The sequence below is a fragment of the Lagopus muta genome, chromosome 19 (assembly GCF_023343835.1).
Source record: "Lagopus muta isolate bLagMut1 chromosome 19, bLagMut1 primary, whole genome shotgun sequence".
Classification (NCBI taxonomy): Eukaryota; Metazoa; Chordata; class Aves; order Galliformes; family Phasianidae; genus Lagopus; species Lagopus muta.
In genome coordinates, this window is record NC_064451.1 from 6712498 (window position 1) to 6730343 (window position 17846).

A 17846-nucleotide genomic window follows, 5' to 3' on the forward strand; every position below is an offset into this window, starting at 1 on the left:
ATGTTTACAGCAGCCCCGCTCGGGTTTATGGCAGCTGATTGTCAGCGGCCCCCCGGGCTCTCTGCCTCTTTTCCAGCATCGTTACCGCTGCCATGACTTACTGCCTGGGGCCTGGGGACCACCGTGCTTTGACGTCATATATCTTCTTTTTTATCCTTCTGGTGGTGGTGTTGCTTTCCAACTCTGCTGAAACATAGAGTTACACACGTAGAATCGTGTCATTTCTAAAAAGGAGCTGCTTTTCTCTCCTTTTCTTCCAGATTCCAACAGTGGGAAAAGATGAATGAGGTAAGGGATACCCTAAAAGTCATAGAAGACAACTACAAGCTCTTCCTGCAGCAGCAGTTCACGTTTATTGGAGCTCTGCAACACACCCGAGAGAACGCACACGACATGATCAGGCCCGTGGCGAGCATCAGCCAGGTACAGAACGCTCAGCACAAAGGTTTCTGCTGATGGGAACTGGGCACAGTGATGCAAGAATGCACAGAAACTTGGTACTAATGCGTGTGCACAACTGTGAAGCAGTGGCAAAAGATTAAGCAGGGGAAAGGAACACCTCTGTTAGACTTTCCCATTGACAGAAAAGGAAGTACATTGCTCAGCATTGCTGTAGAATTTAGCTTAACACTGTCATTTCACTGCTGAGGCATAGTCAGAAATACAGGGTACTACAAACAAACCCACCTTCCTCCCCAGCCACACATGGAATCTGTAATCCTCAACTTGCAGTAACCAGCCTGCTTGCCTCTTCCCCTGGTATTGGTGCTACTGTATCTTTCTGTAGGGCTTATTAAAAATAATGGCTGTGTTACAGAGATAGTATGATGGATCGAGGGCTGAAAGTCCCCAGTGGGCTAAGGTGTTTTCTGGGCTGGTAAGTGAAATGTCGTGGAATTTTGATAAGGGGATGTTTTAAGTAGTGCAAACTTCAATCACTGGAAAACAAAGGGGGAAGAAAAATCCAAACAGAACTAGAATAGTGGATGTGAGAAAGCAGAACCCAGGCACAAAGACCAGAAGCATGCCAAAGCCAGACTGAAGGCCAAGCTCTTACTAGGATTAAGAAACTGAAGAGGGCTGACTTTGTTCTAACATTGAAGGGTATTCTCACAGACATTAAGCTAATTTCTTTTTTCCCCCCCCCAAAAATAGACATTGAAGTTTTGTATAGCATTATGTTGTTTTTAAAAGCACAGGTATTGTAGAAGCATACAGCAAGCTCAGACTCTGCTTCCTGGTGGGGTGGAAGACCTGCTTTTTGTAGGGATGAAACCTCCTAGCAACTACTTCATACGTGACAGTGACACTGACAGAGTGATACAGTGATACAGGGACGTGGACTCAGCAGTGGCAAACCTTACTGTATGGGTAGCCCTAGGGATATCACCACGTCACCTTAGAGAAAGGAGAGAAAAAGGAAGAGATTGTTACTGGGGAGAGCAGGGAACATGGGTACAGCACATGGTGGTGGGCTCTTGTGTGTGAACTGAAACAAAGAAACTTCACTGGGACAAAAACAATCACACATTTAGTTTCACTGCCATTCTTCTGCCTTATCCCAATCCTGTTTTGAATTGTATATAGGAGGGCATAGGAATAAAACCAGCAAATACCTGTGCTGTCACTTGCTTCAGTCGGAGACTCAAATAACCCAGCAAGTGCCTCTGCCGCCGAGCCTGGCTGTGCTCATGGCTTTAGTCCAGCTCTCCCTGAGCTCCCCAGGCTGCAGCTTAAGAGCCAGCAACTCCTGCTGCAGAACCTGGTGACCACTGCAAGCTGTTGCTCACGTTGTCCTGGTCCCCTCCCGGTGCACTAACTCTCTTCTGTTGATGTGGACAGAAAGAAGTCCTGTAATCCTGTTGATGAACACCCAGGCTAAAACGCGATTCTCTTTAGGACTGTTTCTGCTCAGAGCAGCAATAAAAAAAAAAATCCTGCCACTCACGTGGACAGAACACAGCATGAACACAGAGGAAGGAAAAATCCGTAGCGGAAATGGATCCTTAGGGGCCTTCTTTATTTCTCTTACAAACCTGCTGAGAATTTGCCCTGGTGTATAGCATGGCTGTTCTGTATGCACAGAGCATGCTGGTGGTGGAGCGGTTCCTTCGTTCTTATGCTGTAGTCTTACAGAAAGCACTGAAGGTGTTACAGTCCAGCCATGGCTGCCAACCCCCCCTCTGTGTTTTACATTCCTACCACTCAAGTCTGAAGCATCTGTAATGCTTTTGGAGCAGATACTGAATCTCTTGTCATAGTCTTTCACCACACAGTGCCATTTACTCTGAGAAACAAAACCATTCAAGGCAAATAGGGAATTGCCATTGCTATAATAGGTTAGTAAGGACAACTCAGGTTAAATGCTTTTAATTTTGCTGTCACAGCTAATAGTGCCAAATAAAGAACCATGAACAACATGCACGTATGCAAGCACATCCATGCTTTACTCCAGAACACTCCCAGTTTGGCCACCACCCCCATCTCCCACCCCATTCTATGCAAGCAGTTGTGGCATTACAGAAGACAGTAAACTCCCCTGCTTACACCCAACCCAACTTTGCAGTGCTCGTAGCAGAGCTGTTTTTGGCTGCAGTACTGCCATACTACTCTCCAAAGAGGGAAGGAAGGCTTGTTGCTGTGCTGACAAGCAGATCCATTACCCCAGCCCTCTTCAGCTGTGATGAACGATGAGCAAACAATCTCAGGCATGCCCTAGAAAGCTTACTGCTTGCCTCTGTATCATTTTCCATAGTGGCTCATTCCTTCAGTCACACCAGAAAGTATCTGCTGTTCACTGACTTAAGCAACTTTGCAGCATATCACAGTGTAATTTAACATGCATGACCCCTTCTTTCCCCACGTTGCACTCTGCAGGTACAGTCCTACATGGACCACCACTGTAACAACTTAACGGACAGGCGTATCCTCACCATGTTCCTAAACATCTGTAATGACCTGAGCAATCTCTGCCACAAGCTGGAAACTATGCATCGTGGTAACAGCACAACCAATGAAATTTTGGAAAGATGCAAGCTGCTCCTTAACCACAGCAATGATCTGAGCACCATCCGAGCCAAGTACGTCTTTCCATCAGCTGAGTTCTGTGGAGGCAATTGTGGATACAGGAAGACTGTCACAAGAATGCATATTCCTACCTGACCTACCTGCTGGTTTCTGTTATGACATCGTTCTGGCTCCTCCTTGCTATTCCTGCTCTGTGTGTAGTTAATTTCACGGAGCAGATGTTTGTATTTGCTCTTGAACTCTTGCAGGCTGAGTCCAGCAGCCACAACACAGCTCCTTTCTCAAGTTCTATCAGCGCCCTTTTGCTCTGGGGACATTGCTGTCTACATCTCCACCTTTCCCTGTGGGCTCAGGGTCGCACTGCTGGACTCACCAGGGCTGCATTGCCTGGACTACTCAACGAATGCTTCCTTCTGTCCCACAGATATCCTCACGATGTTGTGAATCACCTGAGCTGCGACGAAGCAAAGAATCACTTTGGAGGTGTGGTGAGCCTCATCCCCATTGTCCTAGATGGCGTGAAGGAGTGGCTGTCCCACATTGAGAAGCTGCCACGGCACATGGTGTGTAACGTGAGTGATACAAGTGCTGAGAAGAGGGCACCCCAGGATGCAGCATCTAGGGCAGCCATTTCCCCCCAAACACCTTCCGTCCATCCTGAAGCTCAGACCTCAGTTAGTAACAAAGATTGTGTACAAGTGCAGGGGAATAAGCGTGTCAGAAAGAAGCACATGACTGACAGAGAAAACCACTGTGGGAAACTTAAAGGCCCCTGGAAACCACCTGGCAGACATGCCTTTTAAAGGATTGGAGGTCGTGTATCTTCCACTTAACCGCCTTTAATCAGGTGGCTGATTAAAGATAGTGAAATGAACACTGCAAATCCAAGATCTGAAGAGTTAGTCCTGGCAGATCTATCTTCCTCTTCCTTGCTGTTATTTCCACTCTCCTCCTGAAAGTCAGATCTCAACAGAAGCACCTTTATCACTCGTGGTCCCTTTGACAAGTATTGTGGTGAGAGTACCAGTGAGGAGCAATCATATTCTAATCATACTGGGCTTATCCCTAAGATTTCCCCACCCCAGCTGATCCCATGGAAATCACCAGCTTTTTGGACCAAAAAATCAGTGTTGACAGGACTGCAATGCCATTGGCTATAGGAAAGGTCAGCATGGTTTAGCTGCACTGCCTGGGCTCTGCGGGGTCCTTGCAGATCCTCACATCATCACAGTAACACCAACCAGAACATTTTCCTTATATCCACTTTGACTTCTTTGCTGTCAGCAGAGCTGGAAATATAAAGGATTCCTCCCCAGACCCAGGCAAAGCTAACGGGAGGTCCTTTTCATTAAGCATGACTAATGGGAATATAAGGGAAGCAGAGATTGAGAAAGCGGTGGCCATTTTCAGATGGTTCCTTTCTTTACAGACTGCAAGTTATATAAAAAAAAAATGCCTCTCCCCCTTTTCAAGAAAAGAACCCAGCTTCCTTGATTTTCAAGGGCGTTATGACACCTCGTTCATTAAAACTGAAAGGCACTGGAAATGGTCTCACGCTGCTTTTATAACAGCCCTTTGCAATTCCAGCACAATACCTTTTCCCCAGTTGCTGAGAGCAGCTTTCCTCCCAGCCCTCTTTGGGGGCTCAGCAGTTACAGAGCCCCCACTCCCTGCAGCTGACATGCATCTGTGGTGGTGCTTTTATTCAAATGCAGTTAGCTACAAACTTAGGATCTCACTAATGCAATGTCTTCCCTGTATCTGACTGCTCTTTTCCCCTCCCACAGGCAAATTAGCTCCTGTTCTTTGCTTCCTGCTGGAAGACACTCCTGAATAAACAATTTCCCCTTGCATACTTGGCTCAGTTTGCTCAAATTGTGGAAAGCTGTTGCCTTACGACCAGATTTTGGCAACAAGCAGCCAAAAAAGAAGGGAGAATTAACACAACACAGAGGAGGGAACATAGTAAGGAATGATAGCTCAGATGAAGTAAGTAGTTCCAGGAGCACTGTGATTCCTCACATATACCCTCTTTCTTCTCCACTTTCCTTCCTCCCCTGCCTCCATGTGCTGCTCTCTAATACATCTGCCCATCTGGAGAAGAAGCTGATTTTTATGAGGCATTGCACTCCAACTGAAATATGATGAACTCCAAAACCTTCCTGAGATGACACAGACTCCAGGGCACTAACGGGGCCACAGCAGCAAGATGTGCTTCATTAGGGAGCTGTGTTGCAGAGGCAGCTTTTGGGAAGGGAATCAAAGCTGTCTGCAGCTGCCTCATTGTGTTTCGTGTTGCAAAGACAAGTGTCTGATAACAGTTGCTGGCCTGGAAAGTTTTCCAAACCCAGCACAGCTATGTTGGCTACAGGGCAACAAGTGTTGGGACACCAGGGATACAATTCCCAGCTCTCTTTTCTGGCTGTCCCAGTGCCAGCTGCCAAGACATTTCAGTTTGAATATGCAGGCTCTGATCAGACTGCAATTACCCTCCACTCCAGAGCTCCTTTCAGTTCCCACAGCACATGACAGCACAAACTGCACGTCAGAGCAGTGCCACCAGAGCTGCTGCCTCTCCAGCCCCGCTGTTAGCACTCGTGCTTGACAGAGGTCTGACACACACAACAAACACAATTCACAGACCTTAGCAGTCGTCTCTAACCTGGCCTTATCCTTTCAATCAGTCTTAAGCAAAATCTGAAGACACAAGCAGGAAAACGAGCACATAAAACTGCAGTCTGGGGTTTGGTAATGACACGACCAGGATCTGTTGGAAAGACACAAAGTTAAACCTCACAAAAACAGAGAGACAAATTACTTAATTTCCATACAAGTTCTTCTCTTCCAGAGTGGATGGACACTTCAAAAGAGAAAAAGATACAGCAAGAATTGTTTTTCTCTCTTACAAATCAAGCTGTTTGAGGCATTTACATAAACAGGATGTAAATGCCAAGCACAGAAGTGCCATAAAGTTCTACTTCAGCCTCTGCGAGCATAAAATCTCAAGAGACTGCTGGCACTGAGCTGATGTACGCCGAGAAAATAAACGCCTCATTCCTTTCAGATGCTGAGGGCTGCAGGGCAGCACAGCTTAGGGCATCCCAGCACCCATCACTGCCTTGGGGTAAGGCTCACCTCTGACTTCTGTGAGTGTGCAAGTTAAGTGTCCGGCCCTGCAGCCCCAAATGCTGATACAGGGCTCTGAATGCCAATGCTTCCCCCACAAAGCTCTGTAACTTCCAAACTCCAGCCTATTGCACTGGTAGTGAAGCAGTACAAGTAAATCAAGATCAACCAGCAAAAAGCGCTTAAAAGACATGAAATAAAGTTAGTGATTTCCTTCCCTGGTGCCTATTGTGTATTTATTGTTCGCAGCCAGGTTTACAAACTACCAAGCTATTACATTGTAGCTTTTCTTTCTTCTTTCTTGCTGTACCTTGGGGCCACAGTTCTGTGGCTAACACCTGCCATTCTTACACTGGCACATTCAGCTTCCCAGCAGCACGCTTCTTAAGAGCTGTGCAAAAGGGATTCAAAACGAGCTTGGATGAACTTTCTGCTTTCTTACCCAATGCAGGAGGACCAAAAGCAGCTTTCCCCAACACCCAGTATCTAGAACAAGGCATAGGGTTACACAACATCTTCCCATTCAGCCAGTGTGCTTTCACAGACAGCCGCACATTGACTCGTGCCTTCATGCACGCTGTTCAAATTCTGTCAAATGAACACCATACAAAAAGGGGCAGAACCTCTTACCTGCTCAATGCTGTTCTGCTCGCAGATCCTGGAGGATGCTTCACTTGGTTTCTGCACGTTCAGCCTCAGCACAGCTTGGTCCCAAACAGATCAGCTTGCAGGGAATTTAACACTTAGTAGTGCAAAACAATACATTTTATTTGTTCACAGTTAAACACAAGCAACTGCCTTGACATTTTAGAACATTCTAATAAGGACAGCAAAACCTCCTTTTGGTTTAAGTTCTCTTTAGCTTAGGATTGTACCATTTCCTCATGTTTCATATTTATGGCATTTAATGTGGATTGTTTAACATGCTTACAAAGAGCGAGGCAGGGAACAGATTAACTTGACAAAGACAGCAATTTTAGATTTAACTAAAAGCAGTCAGTTAGAAAAAAAAATGTATCTGTTTCCACTTCACTGATGGGACCCCTTCAAACAAACTGCAGGTTAACTACATACAGCAGATCCATGATTTTTTGACTTTTACAAAAAAAAAAAATAAACTGCAAAATTTGTTCCTCCGTAATCATTGTGGTCCATAAACAAACCGAAAGTGGTTTCTATCACTATCCTGGTGCTAAAGTCCTTTTTAAAAGAAGAAAAAAGCCACCTCAATGAGCTTGCATTACCACCAGGGCACGTTTGTCACCGACAACAAAAGCTGCCTCTCCTCTGGACGATGGAGGTCGCCACGCCAGCAGGGTGCTGCTCTGGGGCTCAGCACAGCAGGGTGCTCCAAGGAAGCCATGCAACACCTCCAGCTCCACCAGCCGAGCTGCCTGCAGGGCAACGTGCAAACTGCTCCACTCCCCATGCTGGGACCAGGTGGGATGAGAGGCAGGAAACCTCCAAACCTTACCAAAACATACGCTACCACGTTAGCTACCACTAAGTCTTAGAAAGCCTATAGACATGTCGACAAAACCAGTCTGTCACTTACAACCAACTCTCTATTTTCTATTCCATGCAGATTCAAGCTTTGACAAAACCACTTAAGTTCACCTTACTTTCAGAGTTAGGACTGACCAAAAGGACACAGAGTAACGCAGACAGGCAGAAATGCATTTCAACCCGAGGTGTTACAGACAAAGCAGCAGGAGAAGCAGTGCCAGGCACAAGTCATCAGACCGCCAGCTCCTCCAGCAGACTCCTCCTCATGTTAGGATGGGAACTGATTTAATGTGGCCTTGATTTAATACTTGAGACGATTCTCGACCAGCAGCTGCCACCCACAGAAGGTCTGAGAAGAGGCCACGTGCCGTGCAGGTACCTGTGAAGCCCAGTATGGCCACATACGCTTGGACTCAGACACACCTACGGCTTGAAACAAGCACACTGCCTTCCTAAACCACAGGCTCTGCTCTGTCACAAAGGAGACTGAGTCAGACCACTGACAAGCCCTGACCCTGCAATCCTCTTTCATTGAAGGCTTAAACATGATTAACACAGAAAGGCTTTCACCATCAGATTCTCAGTTTGATCGAGCAAGCTGCTTCTTCAGCCTCATCTTCTAAGGAAATGGGGATGAAGGGGATACATCTAGTGCCAAACTGACATCGCTGAGCTGAAAAGCGTGCTGCAGGTGGTACAGAGCAGCACTCAAAGGAAACTGTTTTCTGCAAGTCAAGCCCCAAAACAAACTCCCAGGTAGAAGCCAATTTCTTGACGTCAGAACACAGTGGTCTTGCTCAGATCAGGAACAAAAACCGTGAAGGAGTCCAGGCAGGACAAATACTTCCCTGATTACAGAAAGAAACGCTCTTTGTGAGCTGCAAATCTTCATTCTACATACATGTTCTGCATGCTCTCCTTATGTGACTAAGGCTTCCTTCTCCCTCTTCTCCCACCTAATTGCTTTCCCCTATGAACCAGTCTGAGGTCAGTACCAGTCTGTCAAACAAACACAATTCCAATGCAATCAGAAGCTAGTGTTTTAACAAGTCTTCACATATCGTCTCTGCATTACAAGCTCCAGTTCCTTGTTAAGCATCTGTTCAAATGAAACTTTCCAAGAAATGTTAAGGACAATATAAACAGTGATTATGAATTAGGATGAACGAATCATTTTGCAGAGGTACACCGTTCCTTAAACATTTAAGTACTCAATTGGAGTCCAACTTAAAGATCGGGCTCTGAGAAAGGTGGGGCAGCAGACAGGCAAAATAGAGACCCTTAGATGAACACACCAGAAATTCTAGCGTTGCTCCTTTCCGTGATGAAAACAATCAGAATCACCCAAACAGGCAGCACAATTAACTGCTCTAAATTGGAAGCTTGCAAGGAAATACAAAGCATTCATAGTAGACTCACACACGTTAGTTTGGCCTCATATTGCACTCAAGTTCATAAACGCAGCCACTCACTGCGCACAGGGAGAAAGGGAAAAAAAATATCTGTAAATGCTAACAGTTGTCCCTTCAAATTAGTACACGCTGCTAAGGACTGAATTTGAGAAAGAAGCAAGAGTTAGGCTGGGCATTTCAACTGCAGACCCAAAAATCCACCTTGCATTCATTCAGCAGCCTTCTTGTGTTACTGGACATCAATCCTATTCCACTGCATGAGCTAGCTGCTCAGACCAAAGAAACATAAAAGCTTTTAGTTAAACTTGCATTCACGCCTCCTGTTCTATGCCAAGAACATGAAAATAACACTGATTGACTATCTTCCTTTTTAACTGTGGTCATGATGAGTTTCGTTGTAGTCCATGATATGAAGCTGTCCAACACTGCTTTCCTGGATCTTAGGTGAGAGGCTAAGGTTATCGGGGCTTGGAGGAGCCTTCGTCTCCATGCTTGGATCTTTACATAGTTCAGTCTTTAGAGTATCAGAAAGGCTGTTGATGGTTACACCGTGCTCATCACACTGGCTCTCACTCTTGTTGCGAAACAACTCTCGTGACTTCATGCCAAGGAAGCTCTTGGAGCTGGGGAGTGAACCTACAGTCAGTGGGACGGTAGTGGAGGGCTCCCGCAACATGGAGGTCTCCCAGCGACTGCTGAATCTCTGGTTCTGTTTTTTTTCTGGGGTGGAGAGCTCACTGTTGCTACCACCTTTACTGCTACTGCTACCTCGAGTGCTGGGAGGTTTGGTTTCTCCATTTCTATCAATGGTTTCTTCACTGTATCCTGCCACAGTATCTGCACAACCTTCGTTACCACAATCCAGCCTGTTTTGGAACAAGAGAGGATACAGCATCAAGGAAATGGTAACTGTTAAAATGGGAATGGAGGCGAGTTTCATTACTTCCTAATTCTAGAACTGCATGTATGCTTCAGCAGGCCTACACCAGGTTTCCTTCTGCAGTTTCGTAGTGAAGCAGAACTGACAGCGAGTAACCAGGAAGGGAATAACTTACAGCAATCCTAAAGCAAAACAGAACAGTATCCTGGATGGATCAGACAGGAAAACGGAGGTAGCTATGCACTGTGCCTGGGTTGCAGATCTTTCACCTATCCCAAGAACAAGTTCTTTGCTACAAATCTGCCTGCAGTGCAAAGAATGATCCTCATGCTGTAGAAGACCGGTGTAGAACAAGTATCATCTGAGGGGAATCAATACCCAACTGTTTTACACTTATACAGCAACTTCTTCAGAACAGTGTAAATAGAGAAGTTTGCCCAAAGTTTAAATAACAGCTCAACTATCTGAGAAGTATTTTATGAGCATTTCCAATTTTGCTAATGACTCTCAGTAATCCAGGAAGAATCCCCAAATTCAGTCTGTAAAAGGGGGAGTAACAGAAACACCTTGAAACAATACATCCAAGTGCTAGGAATTCCCCAGTTATACAACACCCCTGGAGCTGGCTGTGAGTCCAGCATACTTTGCATCATCATCCTCACCTTTCTTCTGCTGCTTCAGCTGCTTCTGTTTTTTCATCTTCAAGTTTTTTCAGTGGGCTGTTCTCCAGTCGGCCAAACAGGTTCAAGATCTCCAGCTCAAACGCCTGGGTGATTCTTTTCTGGGCCCTGTATCTACTTTCTACTGCTTGCAACTGACCTCTGAATGGAAAGAGAAATCAAAACCTATCAGATCCACTATCTCCAAATTCTCCCTCAAATATAACACTGCATCTGTCAATGCACTCACAATTTTTTTTTAATTAGAAATCTCTACCTTGCTTTGATTTTGACATCCTCCAGGTATTTCTTTTGCTCCAAGAACAGGTGGTCCTTTTTAGAAAGCTGAGATTCCAGTTCAGCTATCCGTTTCTGGGAAGCATCGAGCCTTTGGCTTTGCTGCTGAACACACAATTTTGCTTTCTCCAGTTCCTTTCGAAAAGCAGCATGCAACATTTCAACCTCCTCAAAGGAAAGAGCACAACGTTAAGTACAATTTGATTGTGTGTTATTTTTATTTAGACATGTTTCTGACACTATAAATAAGCACAACTTAAGCAGGATAAAAAGATGCATTTCTAGAAGTTGATATAGAAAGCCAGACAGTGAGAGGACATACACACAGTCACTGAGAAAGCAATCCCCCATCACTGCAATTCATCAGCACACTGCTGTTCTTTATTAAAAAAAACTTTTTAGCAAAGCAAACCTGTCAGCTCTGCAGATTAGGCAGCCTCAATTTTAAAACAATCTTTTCAACATGGCCTTCAATAAAAACATGAAAAATAGTTGTTTTTTTTTTTTGTTTTTTTTTTTTTTGTTTTTTTTTTGGCTTATTCACCTTCTTCAATTACTTGCTGTCATGCAGAAACTGTTCTACTGTTGGGCAAGCTGCTTGCTCCTAATTAGAAAAAGGCTTATTTGAAGTCAAGAAGTAAAACCACACGAACCACAGGTGTTTTAGTAAAGTTAACACTCCTATGAAGAAAGCAACTTAGGGGGAACAAGCAGCTGCTTGTTTTAGAACAGCATATCACACTAACTAGTTAAATCCTGGTTAAGATCCTCCTGCAAATGCCAATACTATTCCATGTGATACACTTCCACAAACATAAGAGCCCAGTGTTGCTTAATCTCCAACAGTCTGCTACCAATTACAGCAGGAGCACAGTAAGGTTTGGGACTTACAGCAGTGGCATGAAGAAATTAATAAGGATTCAGATGAAGTGGCTAAAACTGACTTCAACTGTATGCTAACACACCGTTCTTAGCTTTCAAGAGCAGCGAGCTGAAGAGATTTCATAAGCACACAGTGCATAAAAATATCTGAACAGAAGGCCAACAAAATATGTTAAGCTCTGAATCATTTCTTTTATTCTGACATCAAGCTATTTCAGCTTGATGATGACTGTGAGCCAAGTCTCCCCGGAAGGCACTGTCTGCAACTGTACCTTTGTAGTGTCTGTGTGCTTGTGCTGCAGCTGCTCCAGGTACAACTCATTGACCTCTCCAAGAACCAGAAGTTGTCTGTTCAAGAACTCCATCTGCTGTTGCACTGATTCACTGTTGGAAAGCTTTTTAAAGAGAAATTAAACAGAATTAAACACTGGATTTAACATTTCAGCAGGAGTCACAGTTGACCAGCACTGCTCACAAGCTATTTTTATTAAAAAAGGCAAAGGTCATAGGTGCTACAGAAATGAATTTTCATAAAGGCAGTGACAATTCATACAGGCTCTCACCACACTGGCATTGTTTCCTTCAATCTTGTTTCCACTTTGATGAAGACCATTTAACTTCAACAAGATCTCTCTAACGCTCAGATTTAGCAGGGCTTTAATACAAGTTTATGTTGCTCACTCTGTGAATTCCTACTGCATGAAGAGCAGCCAAAATGAGAAGTTTCAAGAGCCTTTAACTGTTTAGAATTTCATCACCATGATCTGCTTCTGTTGTTTTTGTGCAATAAGTATCAGATTCTATGGATCTAGGCTTTCAGAACAAGAAAGAAAAAGCACTCAACTGCAATCACCAAAAGTAAAAGAAAAAAAAAAAGACAGACAGAGGGACCCTGCAATCTGTGACTTCTCTTACCTTTTGAGAAACTTGGCTAAGCAGCAGTTCTGTGTGACAGACTTTGTTGTTAGCCTTTTTCAATTCTAACCTCAGATCTGCAATCATGGTCCTGCAGTCTTCCAGCTTGGTCTGTTCAAACAAAAAGAACTCGCTCAGGGTCCTGAAACTTCAGCAAGGAGCAGCAGTGCCACATGGCTGGAAGGCCAGAACCACCAAGGCTGTGAGTCAAGTTATGTAGAGCACTTGTGAAAGTCCCAAAACAGAAGCTAAGAAACTGCATTTTCCTATTTCCAAATAGAAGACAGAATAAAACAGAGCTACGAATGGACAAAGACTGTTTAGCCAGGCATTTCCAACTAAGCTTTGTCTTATTCTGAATTAGGACAATGCATCCAAAGATGATCATAAATTTCTCTTAGGTATTTCATGCTCTGTCATTGGGAAGGTTATTTTTAAAACCACAGTGAGGAGATAACACAATATTGCTCAATGTTCTGCTTCATACCTGCAATTCCTGGCTCTGGTTGTAGAATTCCTCACGGTCATGTTGCAGCTGTCTGATCTGGCTGTGAAGCTGAGCCACTATACTTTCATGCTCCTCCTGAAACTGGTGGTACCTGGCCTGTTCTTTCTGCAGACTCAGTTTCAAGGCCTGGATTTCTCTTTCCTGTAATTTCAGCTGATCTTTCTGTTGAGAACCCCATGCAAAGCATTAGACAAGACATTTGATTTATTAGTTAGAACATCTATTCAGTGCCACTAGCTAAGTAAAGCAATAACATCAGTTAACAGCATGCAGGCTGAACACTTCTCCATACATGGAACATTCTGTGTAATGTATGGTTTTGTGGGGTTTCTTCAACTTAAAGAGAGACTGAATGGTGCTAGAGGGGACTGGCTGATAACTCAAAGTTGCATGCAAAGGCACAGTGAGCAATAGCATGTTCCTCCCCGCCACGCTCTTGACAGGACTTAGACTTCAGAGCTGAAGCCACACTTTATTTTCCAAAACGAATATGGAAAGCTCTTTTTCACTCTCAAATTATTTACTGAAAAGTGAAATTGTAAATGGAAATAACTACAATAAAGAGGTACAGAATTAAACATTCTTCAGTGCACTTACAACCTGGAATTTCATCACAGTAAATAACTCAAAGAACATCTGAGTTTTCCAACAGTTTTTATTTTTCCCCCTCTTTAATTGAGGAGCACTAAGTAACCACTGCACCAACTGCGAAGCCTTTAACAAAGGTAACTGCTTGCAGAGGTAAAGCACGCAGTCACCCACTGATTCAGCCACTTACAGTCAACAGGAACAATCACAGCACACACGACTCATTCACGTGCCATTCCACAAACACCGACTTGAGTACGGTGAGCTACTGGGCTTCTGCAACTCAGTGGTGCTGAGAGGTGCTGCCCAAACCAATTAGCTCCTGTTGTAGGAGCAGTGATTTAGAGCACTGCTAGATTTGTACCCCTCCTCACCATGGCAGCGTTGTGCTCCTCCAGTGCTGTGGCTTTAATCACTTTTCTCAAGAGGCGCCGGTTCCGGAGGGCGTGCTGTTGTCTTTTGAAGCGTTCGTACAGCAGCTGGTTGTGCAGCAACAGCAATTGGTTACGCAGGGTGTGAATCTCATCTGAAGGGGGAGAACCTGGGTTGGAGTTACAAGACAGAGATGAACACACACACACACCCACACACACCCAAGACAGTAGCAGGTCATTGTTTAAACAAGTCTAATAATAGAGGAACAGATTGCCAAAACATAAGAAACATCATCACCTCCAAAGTGAGTCCAGTCAGCAGATTTGCTTGGCAGAGACAATCTGAAAAATGAAAACGCAGCATTAACCGGTAAGTTTAAATATGCAAACGTTAAGCAAATCACTTTAAAATGGAATCCCCACCTCAAACGAGCTTACAGCTTAATAATTAAGCACGATGATGATCAATTTATATGGGGAGAATAAAGAGGAGTTGTGCAAGAAGCAGGTTGCAAGGGCAGATGGTGAAAGAGGCCATATTATTTCTTGGAACTCAGCAAGAATAATTCTCTCAGGCATAAAAAACAGCATAAGGACAAAGTGGAGTACAGAGTAACGAGATGAAAAGAAGGAATGCAGCAGATGCATCTAGCCCTGAAATCTGATTCTTCAGTTCTTAGTGTCATTCTATTAGAAAGAAGAAAGTATGCACAACAGTGGTCTTTAAGACACCCAGCTGCACTGCTTCTTCATCCCAAACTCTGTTACTGAAGGTATATAGAGCTCTAACAGACCTCCCCAACACACCTTTCTCCCCTCACTTTTCATAAAATATTAAACTAGTTGTTACTATAAAGGGTTGCTGGGTAGAGAATCTAACTCAGTTAACAGTAACACTTCACAGAATATGCTTTCATTCACGTTTCCTAGCACAGGTGCTTTCCAGGCAGAGGTATTAAAATAACGCCAACACAAAAAAGTTGCATGAGAAAGTTTGTGGAGTATGACTTTCAGTCACCTACTTGTTCAGTTCCTTAGTGTGTGCATCTGCCCCTTGCTGTATCAGCCTATCCAGTACTTCCACGGGAGAAGTAGAGGACATCCAGTCTTTATCCTGGGTTCCCTTGGCTTTCTTTAGCAGCTCCTCAGTCTTCTTGCCAACAAAGAGGTAGGCAGTCTTTGGTAACGCAACCTCAAAAAGGTGCTCATACAGGGGAGGCTGTCCACTCCCAAACACTGCTCTTCCTTGTGCTGATGCTTTGCAAGGGCTGGGAGTGAGAATACTCGTCTCCCCAGAGGTTCCTTCCCTGTTACCAGCAGGGCTTTCACCAGAGCCTCTGCAGGGTTTGTCTATGGGAGTAAATGTTTGTTTGGGTGTCTCCAGCACACTCTCAGGCCCAGGCTTGTCCAGAGAAGATATTAAAGGCTCAGAGGTCAGACTGTGTCCCTGAACACTAGAGACTACTGAGTGGGTCTTCTTCTGAGAACCCGACAGATTTTCATTTGTGTGGTAAAATGGAGAGTCAAAACCTCCTCTAGGCACCATGTGTTCAGCATCGGTTGTGATCTCAGAGATCTCTTTAGATATTGCATCTGAAAAAGGATTGGAGGAGGGAGCACAGTTATTTGCCAGCTCAGCTTAGTATACTTTGTTTCTGTACAGTGTACTTATTGCTGTTCCAGTGCTGTATCCTAACCAGTTCTCAAAGCATCCCTAGGCATCCATTTACCTCATCCATGCTTGGACTTCTCAATAACCAGGGAAAAAATCCTGCATAATGTGTCCTAATATAAAATTAGAACCAGACCATGATTCAGGTCCAGATGTGAAATTCAGAACCAGACCATGCTTCAGAACTGAAAAGCACAAGCTAACTCATGGTTTTGAGGTAGAAGAGTGATCTGCTTCTGTTTTAAATAGCTCTAGTTCTTAAATTGGTCAACTTTTCCTCAAAAACTTAAATCCTAGAATTAAAATGGGCAACACAAAAACGTGCCTTAAACAAAAAACCCCAACAACTTGCTTTGAAGGCAACACAGATTTACAGCAGCTAAAACACCTTCTAGAGAGCTTGCTTTTTCCATCAAAATCATACTCACTTCAGTAACCTTCTGAAGATTAACTTTGCAAGTTTTACTGTTTTCACTGTTTATAAACAACAGCTGTATTTGAAAAGAAGTGCATTAACCACATGAAATCTACTGTAGAGAGCATGGTGAACAACACTGATAGAGGGCAAGATGCTTCAGAACAAGCTGTGAATCTTACATTTCTATTAAATATACTTCCTTGGCTAAGATATATGTAAGGATGACAGAAGTTACCTTCTTCTCTGTCCTTTTCAGCACTATCTTCAAAAGACAAACCGCCTAAAAACTCTGGAAGATCACTTAAGGTTACTGAACTTTTACTACCAGATGTGTCTGAAAAAAAAAGAGAAAAGTTAGTTGTACAGATTGCACAGATGCCTTGTCTAGTCTTATCAGAGCAAAAACAGGAGCCTCTTACTGCTGTAAGGACCTTAGATTAAATGCATCCCCTTCTTAAGGAAGCATCTCTTCTTGTGGAAACCAGTTCAGAGACGAGTCACATTTCTCCTGATCCAGGAATTTCATTTGGTAAACTTAACACCTGTTACTGCAGGTGGCCTCCTCTACCAAGAAGGATTCAACTGAACCCATTATGTTAGAAAAGCAGCCAAAACCTAGTGTGACTATTACACCTCCATGTTAGCTTTAAACTCCCTCTTGGCTTCAGTCCTGGCTACTCAGAAACACAGTACTTACTCCCTGAGAAGGAGGTAAAGTAAACTGATGTATTACACTTCTGACCAAAACTCTGAGACAGCTGCCAGGAATACACACCAACTGTGCAGGACAGAAACCTCATGCTCACAGCTCAGTCACAGATTATGAACCAAGCGAAGAATCTAGCACAGTCTTCACTTGTAGTTCATGAAGTTCAGATTCCAGGGTTGCTGTTACAACATCACCAGGAAAATGAGCTTAAATTTCATTACCATCTCCAGCCTGGGGACAGTACAGAAGCCTCAAACACAGAGTCAAAATCCCTTTTTATAGCTGTCACAGATGTAGATGATAGAGAATGGAAAAGGAAATCTAGATTTACCTATTAGAAGCTGAGTTCCTCAACCATCCACTGTTGCTTTCAACATTCCACAGGACTTTTAAAAAAAAAAAGGTTCAAGTACAGCTCTACAATTGTAGATAGCAAACAAAATTTTTCCAAAAGCCTTTAAAAAGAAGCATCTATCCTTAAGTCTGGATCAAATTGTAAGGCTGCACACAACATAGAAGTTATTCAAGTAAAAGCTTCGAATTTGTTGCTTCTAAAAAAAAAAAAAAAATCACCCTCAAACCATCAGCTTTTTTTAATCCTTTTCCAGGTTTCAGTGCTGATATTCATATTTAGATGTGTGTAAGAATGCAAGAGGGCTAGGTAAAAAAAATATCTGCAACCTATTACTGAAGGTGAACAGTTAAAATTGAATCAAAAGCATCACAGGAAGGTTTTAGGCTGAGGTTAAGGCAGGATCCTGGAACTATGAAGAATTCACAGGAGAGAAAAAGAGAAAAACCTGTGGAAAAGTGTTTGGCAGTTGGAATGTGGCAACAAAACCAAGGTTTGTCTAACACAGGTTATGGAAAATG

At 43.7% G+C, this 17846-nt stretch overlaps 3 protein-coding genes across 10 annotated transcripts in view; 1 reads left to right on the forward strand and 2 right to left on the reverse strand.

The window, feature by feature from the left end:
• AK8 (adenylate kinase 8) overlaps positions 1-6790 on the reverse strand; it is a 70333-nt gene extending 63543 nt beyond the window's left edge. The window contains exon 1 of the mRNA XM_048965655.1: positions 5671-6790. The gene's annotated coding sequence lies outside the window, so the exon portion shown is untranslated. The remainder of the gene's footprint in view (positions 1-5670) is intronic.
• On the forward strand, positions 1-7271 carry SPACA9 (sperm acrosome associated 9). Of its 3 annotated transcripts, none has more exons than XM_048965665.1 (4): positions 1-423; positions 2878-3080; positions 3452-3599; positions 4815-7271. In XM_048965665.1, exons 1-4 carry the CDS (start codon positions 280-282, stop codon positions 4821-4823), a joined length of 504 nt encoding a protein of 167 aa, XP_048821622.1. In that variant the 5' UTR covers positions 1-279; the 3' UTR covers positions 4824-7271. The 3 variants fall into 3 exon arrangements, with proteins under 3 accessions (XP_048821622.1, XP_048821623.1, XP_048821620.1); XM_048965666.1 differs by having other exon boundaries at positions 3452-3590; XM_048965663.1 differs by having other exon boundaries at positions 3452-7271.
• The window catches only part of TSC1 (TSC complex subunit 1), a 27640-nt gene continuing 16694 nt past the window's right edge, over positions 6901-17846 (reverse strand). For 4 of the 6 annotated variants that reach the window (XM_048965635.1, XM_048965634.1, XM_048965636.1 and 1 more), the window contains 10 exons: positions 16500-16598; positions 15197-15767; positions 14473-14516; positions 14175-14341; positions 13192-13374; positions 12705-12815; positions 12062-12184; positions 10888-11075; positions 10614-10772; positions 6901-9937 (listed from right to left, as the gene is read on the reverse strand). In XM_048965635.1, the coding sequence (XP_048821592.1) occupies positions 9442-9937; positions 10614-10772; positions 10888-11075; positions 12062-12184; positions 12705-12815; positions 13192-13374; positions 14175-14341; positions 14473-14516; positions 15197-15767; positions 16500-16598 (2141 nt within the window). In that variant the 3' untranslated portion in view covers positions 6901-9441. The remainder of the gene's footprint in view (positions 9938-10613; positions 10773-10887; positions 11076-12061; positions 12185-12704; positions 12816-13191; positions 13375-14174; positions 14342-14472; positions 14517-15196; positions 15768-16499; positions 16599-17846) is intronic. The other 2 variants (XM_048965637.1, XM_048965638.1) reach the window with 2 other exon arrangements.